The sequence below is a fragment of the Microtus oregoni genome, unplaced genomic scaffold (genome assembly GCF_018167655.1).
Source record: "Microtus oregoni isolate MIOR12 unplaced genomic scaffold, Mior012 000006F_ref0000085, whole genome shotgun sequence".
Classification (NCBI taxonomy): Eukaryota; Metazoa; Chordata; class Mammalia; order Rodentia; family Cricetidae; genus Microtus; species Microtus oregoni.
The window spans coordinates 56,736,061-56,750,309 of record NW_024543065.1 but is presented as its reverse complement, the minus strand read 5'-3'; the positions used below and the strand labels follow the sequence as shown (position 1 = coordinate 56,750,309).

Below are 14,249 nucleotides of genomic sequence, written 5' to 3'. Positions count from 1 at the left end.
TAGGTCTTTGCCTGGATGTGGTAACAAAAAAGTTGCTAGGATACAGACAGGCCAGAATTAAGCCGTTTTAATTCCCTTACTGCCAGAAGGTGGTACCACTTCCCGCGGGACTTGGGAAGCTGGATCCCGGACCAAGGAAGTCACTGGTTCAAGGTTACTTAACATTTAGAATTGCTTAGGCTAGGCAGGAGCAAAAGGCTCTACCACCCACCTTCCTTTGGTCGTGCAAGGAGACTGGCAGGCAGCATAGGCAAGCACTCTGCCACCGGACGATCTCTAGCCTCTTCTTTTTTTATATAGGGTCTATATAAACCTGGAGCTGGCCTGGGACTTGCAAGGATCCTTCTTCTACCTCCTGAAAAGGGGGTGGTGTACACCAACGTACCAGCGATTTAGAAAGAACCTGAAGCTCAGTGTGGTGGCTCACATCCTTAATCATAGCACTTAAGGGACAGAGGCAGGTAAAACTGTGAGTCTACATAGCAAGTTCCAGTACAGCTAAGACTATATATAGATATCCTGTCTCAAAACAAAAAAAAAAAACCATATATATAATTTCCCCCTTTCTGGTGTCTTTTATTTTGATATTTATTTTGGGGACAGGGTTTCTGTGTAGCCCTAGCTGTCCTGAAACTCCCTTTGTTGACTAGGCTGGCCTTGAACTTACATAGATCTGCTTGCCTCTTCCTCCTGTGAGCACACCTGGCTTGCTAAGCTCTTAAACACACCCACCAAAAGGCACTGGGAAAGAATTACCCAAGAGCATAAAATACTGTGTAAGTGCGCTCCTTAGGGAGATGTTTAACAACAGGGTGAACAGATGTCTTTGGGCCAGTGGGAGGTGTTTCCTTCTTCACCAATGTCTGCAACCCAGACAGGCAGGTTTTTTTCAAGAGACAGATGTAGAGACTATCAGGAGCAAGTAATGTTTATCTTCTGTTCAATAAAAACCTGAAAATCCTATGCAGATACCAAAATGAAAGAGAAAAGGATGCCCTAATTTCAGCCAAGCAGCAGTTACAGTAGAGGTTGTTGAGAAAAAGAACATTCGGTCTGGAAGCCTGGATAGCTGACTGTGGTGCAAGTCTGTCTCTGTGGCTCCTCCAGCTCCTGGGTTTCCCTTCTCCCAACTTCTCTTTCCTTTGCTGGTTTCAGTTTGCTGGTCATGTTTACTGCTCTGGATTCTTCCAGATGCCTCTGGCTGTACCCTCCCTCATATCTACAATAAAAGCCTCCTCAACCACACCGTGGAGTGGTCATGTCCTCGTTTCATTAAGATGTGCATCGTCGTTTAATGTAACTAGAATAAAAAAATAATTGTGGTGTAGACACCTATAGGTTGAATTGCCAACAGCAAATGAACTGGGATAGTAGACTCAGCACTTTCCATGGGATAATACTATGTGGCTGCAGAGGGCTATTGAGCTGGAATGCCCAAGTCAGGCTCACTGGCACCTCTGCCTCTAGAGTGGCCTGCTCCTCTACAGATTACCTCCTCCCTCAAGGACATCAGTCCTCAACCCATGGTCCTCTGCTTCTAACTGAAGCCATCTTCGAAGGCTCCATCTAAACCCCAGAACTACTTCACATACTTCAACGGCCTGCTTCAGAGTGAGTGTCACTCTAAGCTAGCGAGACCTAGAAATTTTCAGGACCAGATTGTGGTGGCGCACCACAATCCCACCACTTGGAAGGAAGAGGCAGGTGATCTGAGTTGAAGACCAGCCTGGTCTACAGAGCAAATTACAGGACAGGCCTCAAAGAAAAAAAGTGTTCAGGTGTGGGTTATGTCTATTTTGTGGGTCTTCCTGTATGTTTTCAACACTTTTCTCATGGCATCATGTTGTCCAGACCAGTAGTGTCAAGCCACTCTATCCCAGGGTCATAGGCAGTTGCTCCAAGTTTGTTTTCTGAGACTGTAAAGACTAATAGAATTCTGGGAAAAGGAAAGAAGCTGAGTCTGCAGTAGTTACCCAGACACAGAGGAAGATGGGAAAGCCTCTGCTGATAGAAGATACCAAGTCATGTGGCTAACACAGATAAGAATTATGGGTAAATGTAAGACTTAATAATTAGTTAAAAAGCTGGAGATATTAAAACCAACCAGTTTATGATTAATGTAGACCTCTGTGTTTTTTTGGGACACTGTGGGACCAGGGACAGAACTCTTGGATAACAAACATGAGACAGGGTGTGTCTGTGCATCCCCGACTGTCCTGGAACTCTCCCTGCATACCCAGGCTGACCTCCCTCAGACTAATGGCATGCACCACAATCCGACTTTGCTTAGTTTTTAATTGTATCCATGTACGTGCATGAGCATAAGCATACAGGTCAGGACTACCTGTAGAGCTGGATTTCTCCTCCTCCCTGCTATTGAACTCAGTTAAATCAAGCTTACCCAGCAAGCACCGTCAGCCACTGAGCCATCCACGAGCGCCTAACTCCACTTTTTCAATAACTACTTATAACTAAAATAAACCTGCTAGGGCAGTGCCCATCAGGAATGCCACTGCTAGTCGGGCACTGGTGGTCTGTGCCTTTAATCCCAGAACTTGGGAAGCAGAGACAGGCTGATCTCTTGAGTTCAAGGCCAGCCTGGTCTACAGAGCAAGTTTCAGGGCAGCCAGGGATGTTACAGAGAAATCCTGTCTCATAAAACCAGAAGAATGCCACTGCTTTACTTCCAGTTTATTGTCTATGCTGAGCCCACTGCGCTTCAGAAAACTGTGTGGGAGAGGACAAAGCAGACACCCCACCCTGCAGCCCCAGCAGAGTTCTAGCTTCCAAACCATTTTATTGAAATGTGTGCCAAGATACATGGGCAGCACAAATGTATGAACAGGGAAAAATAAAAATCACACGTACAGTTATCTTAAAAAGTGAAGGTTAATCTTGGGAGATATCAGTTCCCCTCCCCCCCTCCAGAGTTCCAGCATTTCTGTTGTGGTTAAGCGTCTACTGAACTAGCATTTAAAAAGGAAACAAGAACTGCAAAAAAATAAATCAAAACAGAACAAAACCAAAGAAAACCAACAGCATAAAGGAAAGAGACGTCTTCCTGCTTGATGTGCTCGTCCCAGCAGCTAATTAGGAGGCGTGCTGTGCGGTGGAGAAGCACAGCTTCAGAGTGTACGGGTACGGGCCATCTGCAAACAAGAGCACATGTCAGACCGGGCCTCCCAATCGACACCCGCACACCCTCTTCCAGCTCAATTACAAGGATCTAACTCATCACCACCCAGGGCAGGCCTGAGCAACTCCCAAGCTCTCGAGTGGGTGGAGCCAAGCAGCCTGGCAGGCCCTCCCAGGAGAATGTCATCAGACTGCTCTCTCCTGGTTACCAAGTCCCATCTGCCTGAGTCTGCGACAAAGGCGTCTCTAGGGTCCTATCTTGCGGGCAGAACGATGGCTGTGGCAAGCAGCCAGACAAGCCATCAGGCCACTAGGGGGATTCTGCAGGACACACAGAAACTCACTTGGGTTTTTCATCTGGTAATGGTTCAGGAAGCCCAATGTCTCCAGGGCATCGCTCTTAGAATCCCACTCCAGCAGCCCAGAAGAGCTCCGTTCGCCTGAACAAAAAGCAAGAGACAGCAGCAGGCTTAGGCTGAGCCAGCAGAAGGTACATTTCCTCCCAGAAACCACCCACAGAGGCAGAGGCCTGGAGAAGACTGTGTGATGCAGGGACTCACTTTTGCCTGAAAATACTTTCACAGAGGTTGGCCGCTTCACTCCCAGCTCATCGCAGATCTGGGGCAGAAAGAGAATAAAAAAATTCAGAAACCTAGGATTGCAGACTGCCTATGGGTGCCTTCAGGGAGACCAGGCCTAGTAGTATCTGTTGCTTTTTGAAGACAGCTTTGATCACAAACATAAGATACCCCCTATCATCCTGTAATTTGAAATGTTAGAAATATCTCTGAAGGAAGCAGCACAAAGCTGAGGTACTGTTCCTCAAACTCCCATCCTGGCAGCCCCGTGGGTATGGGTGAGATTTATGATTGCAGTTCAACTGCTGGGCAACAGAACCGTGGGCCCCGCTTGCCCTCATCTAGACACCTAAGGCTGATGACCTGTGTTCTGACTGCACTCTTCTCCAACATGTGAAGGAACAGTGTACAGAACTCTGCACTGTGACACGCATGCTTCCGCTCGGTCTCTCCTGTCCCCACTATGAGCAGGGGAACCTGTTTGGTATTTTGTTGTGTCCCCAAACCCAGGGATCAATGGGTGGCATTACAAGTCCACTGAGTACAGAACAGAATGAACCCAACTAAACCAACGACAATGCCATGACAGAGCAGTTCCACAGCACCCACCTCAAAGAAGTTCTCCTCAGTCACCTCCAGGGGAGCATTGAAGAAGTGCAGTACATTGCTAGGGTGCTGGATGCGGTTCTTGGCTGCCTGCTCTGGGGTGGAGAACCGATTGTTCCTTGACTCGCTGAAGTCTTTGTAACTGCAGGACCCGTCTTCTAGCCCGTATGACTGGCCAGGCATAATGGCTGGTTGCTTGGAAACACTGAAGGAAGGAAGGGAAATCTTTATGTTCAATTGTCCTCCAGGGCCTGACAGAGGCTCAGGTGGGCCCAAGCTTATCTGACGCTGCTGCACATCTGAGGTTGAGACTACCCTACCGGCACCACTTTCTCCCAGGGCTTCAGAAGGAAGCAGAAAAATGACTCCTATACCTACAACCCCATCCCTGCCTATGCAACACCTTGACCTCAGTCTTTCCTCCCACCTGCCCTTGCCTGGAATGACAGCACCTACCAGACATTCATCTTCTGCCCAAACATGAAGTTGTTGTTAAGGTGAGTAATGGCTCGGTCCACAGCATAGCCATCAGCCATCTCCACCATGGCGGCCCCCGGCTTGCTTTTCATAAATTTCACCTTAGGGAGAAAAGGTGCAATTAGCACCTGTGTCCAGCTGCCAGGGTCCTCTTCCTGTCGAGTCAGAAGCTGACTCCTGCTCTGGCTGCCCTAGACTTCCATTTCCTCACATGTGAATGGGGATCAAAACCACCCCTAATTCAGGCTTGGCCTAGGCATGAACTCAACCCAAACGAAGAGTGCTTTTCCCACTGGAGCTGCCCTATGAGGTAAACAGTGTGCACGAAGAGAACACAAGCCACCTGCATGCTTTCGCTATGGTGTGTTAGATATCCAGCCACAGCATCAAAAGATACAAGTTTTAGGTGCTGGGGACGGAACCAGGCCTCCTAAGCACTCTACAAGTCCTAAACCATCTATAGTACGTACTGGACAAAAGAAAGGCTGTGAAGCCAGGTTAGCTAAGTCTTGCTTCCATGTAAAGATTATTTAATCTGTCCTTCCCTTTTAAGAAATACAGGGGCGGGGGGCTGGAGAGATGGCTCAGAGGTTAAGAACACTGAGTTCAATTCCCAGCAACCACATGGTGGCTCACAACCATCTGTAATGGGGTCTGGTGCCCTCTTCTGGCATACACACAGACAGAATATTGTATACATAATAAATATTAAAAAAAAAAAAAAGAAATACAGGGGCGGGGGAAGGGCAGGGGTCGGCAGCACACACAAAACTACTCAACTTCACTGTGTAGAGATGGTCTCATTTGTGCATTATCGCATTAGGCTGCTATTGCTCTCACGAGCTAGATCAAGGCCAGGACTACACTCTTGGATGAACTCTGGTAAGAACTCACCAGCCACCAGGTATAATCAAATTCCCAACAGAGAATGCAGAACGGCCCTAGTGGCCAAATTACCTGGAGCCATTCAGAGATAATTTTTAAATAATCATCTTTGCTATGTGTCAATTCTTAGGACTTACTCATACATGTGCACTAAGTCTCAATACTGTGAGATGAATAGGCAGGCACTGGGATCTTTAACCCGGGTAACCCAAACTCACGGAGCAGGCTGCCTGCGCTATAGGAACCAGCACTACAAAGGGCGCACCTCACTGTCCTTCTCCCTGCTACCCTCCATCTGAGGCTTGGGGCCTCCCCTTCAGCTCTTCAAGGAAAGCAACTCACCTTCTCCACATTGCCATACAAGCAGAAGACATTGAAGACTCGATCACAGTTCATCTTAGATTGATCCAAGCCATAGACCATGAGCACAGGGCTGTCAGCGTGCGGGCCATAGTCGGGTGGTGGGGGAGGGGGTGGGGGATGACCATACTGGGGGCCATAGCGACTTGGGCCCCGACGGTGACCCCCCACAGGTGGGCCCATCCTTCTCCCTTCGTAGTGAGGTGGGGGGGGCCCGTAGCCCTCATCATGGTAATGGCTGTGGTACCCACCATGGGGCCCTCCTGGGGGATGGGAAGGAAAGAGAGGGAGGACGGGTGAGAATTTTCGCGGCGGACGACGGGCAGGGGCACATGAGCCACGGGAGTCCACGGAGGGGAACCCCCTGCCCTCACCATATTCTGCGGGATGATCTCCCAGGAGAGGGGGCTGCCGCTGGCGTTTGTTGGGATTACTGCCAGGGTCACCTGTAGATTGAAAAAAGGAGTTAGGAATGGAACTCAAGAAAGAAAGAATCCCCCTACTACTGACTAGGGGCCAATCAATCACAAGGCCACAGAGCTCCTGGGAGCATGGCTGCAAACCCTTTCCTTACAAGGGTTGCTGGGGCCTTCTTCCTATGGCCTGGGGGTCAGGGCATAAAGCCCAGGCTTCAAAGTTGGGATCCACCTTCCCTCCCCAGCCTCCTTTCTCTGCTAAAGAGGCCAACTTCTGGGCTTCCTTGCTTTCCCTTGCCCTGGTTTGTAGCAGGAATAGGCAGGGGCAAGCCGGGCTCCCAGGCCTTCTAGGGAACTATAGCGAGGGTGCATTAATGGGAAGAGCAGTTTTATAAGTTCCCAATGAAGGGAGAAAGATTAAGGGCAAAAAATAAGTAGCCTAAAATGGACAGAAATGAGGTGAAAGGGCCAGAAGAAGCCTCTAGGTTCTGGGAGCAAAGGCCTCACTCCAGGTCTTGTCTTTAGCACCCGCCGCCCAGCCACCCTCCACATCCCAGCCAGCGCAGGAGGGACTGTAGGAGCTGACAAGCAGGTCACCAGCACAATCAGTTTGAAGGAGCAGTTAGGTACAAGGCATCGACATTCTCGGACCCATCGATGGCGCAGAGCCCTCCCGGCCCCAGCTGGAGTTCTTAACCATTAGTTCAGCGCTCAAGTGACAGACACTGGTAAGCACTTTACAGACATCACAGCTTCTCCAGTTCCTCACAACAACCCTATGAGGTAGGCACTCCTTTCCCAGCCCACCTTACAGAGAAGAGATTAGAGCAGTTACGACACTCTGGCAAGTCACAGGTGAGCTAGGACCAGGTCTGGGTGGCACTGAGACCCAGAGCCTGAAACCACCGCCCTTTCCTGTTGCCCGACCGGGTTTGTTTCAACAGTCATTACAAAGATGGAAAGGGCTACTTACAGCAGAAGTACAGAGTACAATGTCCATGTCACAAAAAAACAAATCTGCATTTTTCTCTTACCATTGGACGCTTCAACAGTGAGTTAGCACAGTTCTGAAAGATGGCGTCCCATCAAACATACACTGCGACCCTGCATCACATGGTTTTACAGTCATAAATACAAGTCACGGTACACATCCGCTACATTTTTCTTTAAAGAATCGTTTAAAAGTCAATGTTTGATTAAATCAAAATTGGCTCACAGATGCTCTGTCCTCAGAAGATACCAGAAAAATGGAAATAAGGTGTATGGAGTGGGTAGTGTCCCTCCGTGTTGTCACCTCCTCACACTGTGTGCTGCAGTGCGGTGCTTCTGGCTGTGTAGCGCTCCATGTGCGTGTCTCCTGGTATGAAGTGTGCCAGTGGCCCCACTATGCTTGCGCTTTGGCCTTGGTAGCGCCCGGTTACCCACCAGCAGGTAACTGTGTGCCTCTGAGCTGTTTTGATCTTAGGTCTGTTTTGGTTTTTTGATCTTTTTTTGTTGTTGTGGTTATTTTTTTTATTTCTGATCTCCAGTTGGTGCAGACTGTGTTGGCAGCCGGTGACTGCAGGAAAAAAAAATATCAAAACACAAAAGAAAAACAAGGCCCTCCCCAAATCAAAGGACTTAAAAACAAAACCCACATGGCGAGGAGTGGAGAGAGGATCCTATTGTCTTGGAGGCCCATGGAATCTACTTCAGTCTATGAATCGAATCGTTCTCCGAAAAGAGCACCGCTGGCTGGCTGGGTGAGCTCTGTTCTGTGTTTCCTACTTCAGTGTACATTCTTGGGTTCAAGTTTGCTTGGATTTTGACCTTTAATGTTTAGTAAAAAAGCAGTGTCTGCTGCCATGTTGAGTCTCTTTCTTTGTCTCTGTCTGCCTCTGTCTCTGTGCTTGTAGCTGTTCCTTGGAGCGCGGTGTGGTGTTCTTGATGTAGTGAGCTCAGTCTGCGGCTGTTTCTGGGGACGTGGTGGAGGCTGCATGTTCTGTTCTCCAGGAGAACTAGTGGTTTTGTGCCCTGTGTGTTGGTGCGCAATGTGCAGAGGCAGAGCCGCTGAAGTATGGTTCCTGAGGGGTGGCCAAGCACCGCCCTCGCTCCAGGTTACCTCATCAGCCCTCCTTTTGTTTTGTTTTGTTTTTTTGGCCCCAGGCTTGGGGCAGCCAAAGCTGAGAGGCATCAAAGCAATGCACACCAGCCCTGCTGCTAGCCCCTGCCGGTCTGCACATCTTCTATTTGTGTTCCTGGGAGAAGAAATGCTTGGTTGCCATGTTTCTGTCAGCAGTCATGTAATGCCATTGCCCGCTCTGGTACATTCACTTGGTCATAATTTGCCTCTGACTTTTGGAGGGAGCAGCCAGGCCCAGAAGGCCAATTCTGAGGGTCCTTGGGAGAGTCTAGCCCACCCTGCCCACTGGTTCTCAGCTGCAAAGTAAGCAAGACAGGCCCACCTACAAGTGTAGGGAGGGATGAGTCTCTGGCTTCCCAGAGCCTCTGCAATGTCAGCCACCAGCCGCCTCCCACAGCCCAAGGCCTAGCCCAAGGCCTAGTCCGACGAAGCAGACCAAGAGGTGGTCCATCTCGCTGATTTTCAGAGGGCTGGCGCTGTTTTCAAACATCATCCTTCACTTCTCCCACCCACCAAAGCAAACCATTCTTGACACACACTAGAAAGGGGGCTGTCCCTGTGGACCCCTGAAGAGATGCCGAGCCCCCCTCTACAAAGGAGATCAGTAATGGCTACCCTGGTCTCATCCAAGTGTCTGACCTCTACAAGGTCTACTTGCTTGAAGGCTCTGCTTCAACCCACCCCCAACTCAGACAGTGGAGAGGACTTTTGCTCACCCTCCATGGAATGGAGACTCAAGCAACCTAACCAGGCTCTAGAATGAAGGTAGCAAAATCTTAAGGAGCTGCTACACATGTCTGCCCCTTGCCATGCCCCTCCTCCCACCCAGCCCAAGCTTCAGCTTCAACTCTGCCCCTTCAGCAGACTCAGGGACCAGAACTGATCCAAGCCCTCCCATGTCCACAGGGAGCCCAATGGCATTACATAACCCCAGTCCAGGTCTATGAAGTGCACTAGTCCAGTAAAGAGGCAAGGCGGTGTGTTTAGAACAAAGTAGCCATCAGGATTACCTTGTCCACTGAGGTTGGGGTTTGTGTAGTCCCAAGTATCCTGATCATTCTTGAACACATTTAAACGGGTAGGCTGCAAGGACAAGATAAAGTTTGAGACTGGCCATACCTCATCTCACCAGGTAACTAACACCAGTCACTTCCCAGACTCACCTTTGCATACTCGATCTTCAGAGTGCAACAGCCAGAATAGATGTCAGCCCCATTAAGAGAGGCCTTAGCCCGCTGGGCACTTTGCACAGAGTCAAATGTGAGAGAACTTAAGGAAGCCATCACAGTGGAGCTTTGGAAAAAGTATTTCATTGCCCAATAAAATAAGGACCAGACAGCACCTAGGACTGTGAGCACCACCTATAACCTCAGACAAAAGTCAAAACCATCAAGATACTCTAGAGACTGCCCTCAGGAAGCAGTCACTGGCTAGGGTTCTCTGTGATCTACGCTCTTATCCCAACCACCAGGAAAGATGGACACAATGGCTTATCTCAAGCTGACCCATCTTATCTCTGAAACCTATACCCTGGTGGTTTTTGTTTTTTCCAGACAGGGTTTCCCTGTAGCTTTGGAGCCTGTCCTGGGAACTAGCTCTTGTAGACCAGGATGGCCTCGAACTCAGAGAGATCCGCCTGCCTCTGCCTCCGGAGTGCTGGGATTAAAGATGTGCGCCACCACCGCCCGGCACCCTGACTGCTTTTAAAGGTGGATTCTCACTGTACCCTAATCAAGGAGGCCCTAACAAGTCATCTTTATCATAACCCCACTTCAAGTCATTCCGCAGCTCAGTCTTCTGGCTTTTCCTTACCTAAGCCCCTTCCACAGAGAATATTAACCAGTCACTTCACGGAAGGACTGTGAAAGAGGGCAAGTGTGAACGCTCTCACGTGTGCAGCATGCATGAAGCACTGGGCTCAACTCTCAGGGAGGGACAGGGATGTACACCCTCGAGGTGCTGACCACCTACTGTTACCTAAACCTCATGGACTGCTCTATTAAGATTTGCAGTGTATGGCTCTCTGCTCAGTCTTCCAAGGCATTTGGCATGAATTCTCTCCGCCAAGCTAAGCCACCCCCCAGACCAAAGAATTCCAATTTCCCAGAAAAGGATATTCCACCATAGCCTGGACTCCATTCTTCCGAAAAATGACAATTCTCTGAACAGGACCACAAGGATTACAGATAGTATAAAGAACATCCTATAAAAGCAACAACAAGCAAGATAAGGGCCTTGGCTCGTCACGCTGATTGGGGGTGGAATGAGGACATGGGACAGATCTCAGAGTAGACCATGGAATGCCTTCAGCACACACCGTGGTTATGGAGTAGATGGGGTTCAGGATGGTAAACAGAAGCACACTGTTGACGCTCCGGGAGTCGTCTGAGTCCCCGGGACGAGAGATCTTCTGGCTGGTAGAGTAATTGACAAAAGCAGGGTGACCAGCAATGTAGATCTGGTTGTCCGCTGCGTAGTTCACTGCGTTACAAGCCCCCAGCACATCTTCGAACTCCACCAGCGCCTGTCTCTTCTTTGGCATCACCACCACATAGCTGCAGAGAAAAGGCAGATTTTATCCTCTAGGGGTTGGGAACAAGTCAGCTCTCTGTGAACTCTGACCCCAAACACCAAGCCACAGGCAGTCATCCTCTTGACCCCTCTCCTATTTCAGAAGCAATGTCAGGCCAAGCAGATCACAGTGCTAATCAATCACTGTCTGGGCCAAATTTGTAGAAGGAATGTAGGTAGTTCTATCCACTTAGTTCATAGTACCCGGCCTCATCAAATAGCCGGGAAATATTAGGTGGCTAGAAAGGCTGACAGAAACCACAGAGGTGGGGTAGGGATGAGGGAAAAAGGAAATGAACTTGAAACACCGAAGAGTGAACTGTAAGGAACCACAGGATCCAGTCTCAGACCCAGGACCAGAACGCTACATCACTGCTCAGAACCAGACATGAGCGACAAGTGAGACTGCCAAGGAGACCAAACCCCTGGCATCAGAAGACGTACCTGATGGGTCCAAATTCTTGCAGGGCTTCCACAAGGTCAGCTTCCACCACACCATCAATCAGGCCCCTGATGTGGACAACTGGGGAGGCAGGGGTTTTGTGGGGGTCATCGTAGTTCTCCTGAAAAAGATTGGACCCGCAGTGAGAAGAGGGACCCCAATCCAAATCCATCTGCTGGAAAAAAGCCTTGAGTGGGCAGCCATCTGCCCACTGGCTTTAGCTCCTAAGGCAGGATGAATGGAGGGAGAAGCAGAGGCTCACATTTGGCATTCTTCCCAGAATCTGTCTCTCCTCAATCAAGGTAGAACAGGAAGCGTGGCGTGCAAAGGGGCCACACCCACGGGAAGAGCTCCCAGAGCTGCGCTGGCCTGAAGAACACACTCTGTGTGTGTGTTCTATGAGCCCTAGCTTCTCTGCCCAGCCCCTGGCTAGGCAAGACGCAGTCACTTAGTGAGGAATGACTGTTACCCACAAGTCACCTTTAAGTCCAGCCAGGGCAAAAGACCAAATGCTTCAAGACACATGGCTTTGAGGACGATATGCCCTTAATGTCTTATACTGACTAGGCGGAGGTTTTCCATCCCGAGCTGCTATCCCAACCTGTCAGATCTACAATCCTCCCCAGGAGATGATCTTTCCACACAGACAATTTTCTGGTGCTCTGGGCCCAGGTTCCTGTCTGAAAACCACTGGCAGAAGTCCATCAACATTAGTGGATTTTTTTTAAATATTTTTTTATTTATTATGTATACAATATTCTGTCTGTGTGTATGTCTACAGGACAGAAGAGGGCACCAGACGTCATTACAGATGGTTGTGAGCCACCATGTGGTTGCTGGGAATTGAACTCAGGACCTTTGGAAGAGCAGGCAATGCTCTTAACCACTGAGCCATCTCTCCAGCCCCCAATGCTCTTAACCACTGAGCCATCTCTCCAGCCCCCTGGATTTTTTTTTTTTTTAATATCAGGAGTGAACCACACAACACATACTCTTCCTGAAAGTTTCCAGCTGAGGCCTGTCTCCCACAGCTCTGGGTTTATTTAGTCCTAGCCCTGTTCTGTAAAGGAGTCTACATCTCAGAGTAACAGCAACTGAGTGGTCTTTTATTTTAAATTATTGGAGGTGGGGGCAAGGCACACCACATCTCTCATGAGATGGTCTGAGAATTCTCCAGAATCAGTCTCTCTTTTCACCTCACGGGCTCCAGCTAACTAAAATGTCTTCCAAACACGAAGAAATATAACATTCTAACGAGGCTAAGCTAGTAAATGCTTACAGCATGAGACCAGCTGAACAAGAGGGCATTGTTTGAGCAAGAGTCTCGCTATCTAGCTCTGTCTGGCCTCACTACAAAGCGCACTAGGCAGAGGCTCGCCCGCCTCTGCCTCCGGAGCGCTGAGATTAAAGGCGTGCGCCACCATGTCCGGCAGGACTTCTCTAACCCTTTAAAAGGACTGCAGCCTGCACCCCAGAAATCACAACTGTGACTTTAAGGAGAAACGAGTAGGCCAAATGCCTCCGTGAATGGCCCCAGAACCAAAATATGTTTTAGTTTGTAAATGCTCCTCTCCTGGAAACCGTAAGTGAACCGAGCGATGACTTCTAAGTTTGCTCAATCGCCAAACACAAACCTTGCACAAACTCTCTTCCGTACACTACAACGCACACTACAACAGAGGTTAAAGATTTCGGTCTGGGCGCTACCGTGTCAAGTCAACTTCTATATAGAGGCGACCGTGATTATGATTGCGATGGGGACGAATTGCCGATCCCATCAGGCCACCACCCACCCAGTTCCCGCTCACAAAATCTGGTTGCAGAAGCGCGCTTGCGCACGGGGACACAGACTAAAAACGATAAAGGGAGGGGGGGGGGAAAGAGTCTAGGCCGCGTGCCTGGGCCCCCCACATGCCAGCCCGCGGCGCCTGCGCACTGCGCCGCCTGCCGAGGCAGTCGCTTCCTCCGCCCCCTCAAGCCCAGCTACGGACTGCGCGCACGCGCAAGCGCCTGTCCTCGCGCAAACCCCGCCGTTTGCCCAACGCCTGCCCCTCCCCCACCCCGCCAAAAGCGCGAGGGCTGCAGCGCGTGCGCAGAAGTCCCCCGCAAAAATAAATAGCTTTAAAGTAAGAAATTTCCCCTTTCTTCCGGGAGTCTAAAACCCTGGCCTCACCCCGCCGCCGCCGCCCGCCGCCCCGGATCCTCCGCCGCCGCCGCCTCCGTGCTGGTCGCCAGCGTTTTCAGTCTTCAGTCGTTTAGGGGCTCGGCCTCCCTCGTTGCCGCCGCCGTAATAGCGACCACCGCCGCCTCCGCCACCCGCCGCCGCCATCTTCACCATCGCTCCCGCCCGCCTCAGCTGCTCGTCCGGCTGCTGCCTCTGCTCGAGCCGCCGACGCCGCTTCTCCGCCCGGGGCAGCAGCCTCCGCGACATGGCGGCGCAGAACCCGCCTCCCCCCGCCTCTCATTGGGGGAGGGACACGCCCGTCACTCGCCGCCCCCACCCGATAGGGGGAGCCACTGGCTCTGTCTTGGGGGGGAGGGGAAGACCCCACACGGTTCATGCCTATTGGGTAAAGCTCATGCCGTTCTACTGGAAGGCCCGCCCGCCTTCGTCTGTCGCACTCTTCATAGGTGAACGTTTCCTGCCACTCATTCCG

General features: G+C 50.4%; 1 protein-coding gene across 2 annotated transcripts; it reads right to left on the bottom strand.

Annotated features, from left to right (window-relative positions):
• Positions 1-2,780: 2,780 nt before the first annotated feature.
• On the bottom strand, positions 2,781-14,034 carry Hnrnpl (heterogeneous nuclear ribonucleoprotein L). 2 transcript variants are annotated; one of them, XM_041653647.1, is made up of 13 exons: positions 13,766-14,034; positions 11,595-11,713; positions 10,897-11,134; positions 10,697-10,782; positions 9,743-9,839; positions 9,590-9,662; positions 6,416-6,487; positions 6,024-6,304; positions 4,776-4,897; positions 4,323-4,524; positions 3,696-3,753; positions 3,480-3,575; positions 2,781-3,149 (listed from the first exon to the last, which is right to left on the bottom strand). In XM_041653647.1, the coding sequence occupies exons 1-13, from the start codon at positions 14,021-14,023 to the stop codon at positions 3,091-3,093; spliced, it is 1,761 nt and encodes a 586-aa protein (XP_041509581.1). In that variant the 5' UTR covers positions 14,024-14,034; the 3' UTR covers positions 2,781-3,090. The 2 variants fall into 2 exon arrangements, with proteins under 2 accessions (XP_041509581.1, XP_041509580.1); XM_041653646.1 differs by having other exon boundaries at positions 6,024-6,487.
• Positions 14,035-14,249: the final 215 nt, after the last annotated feature.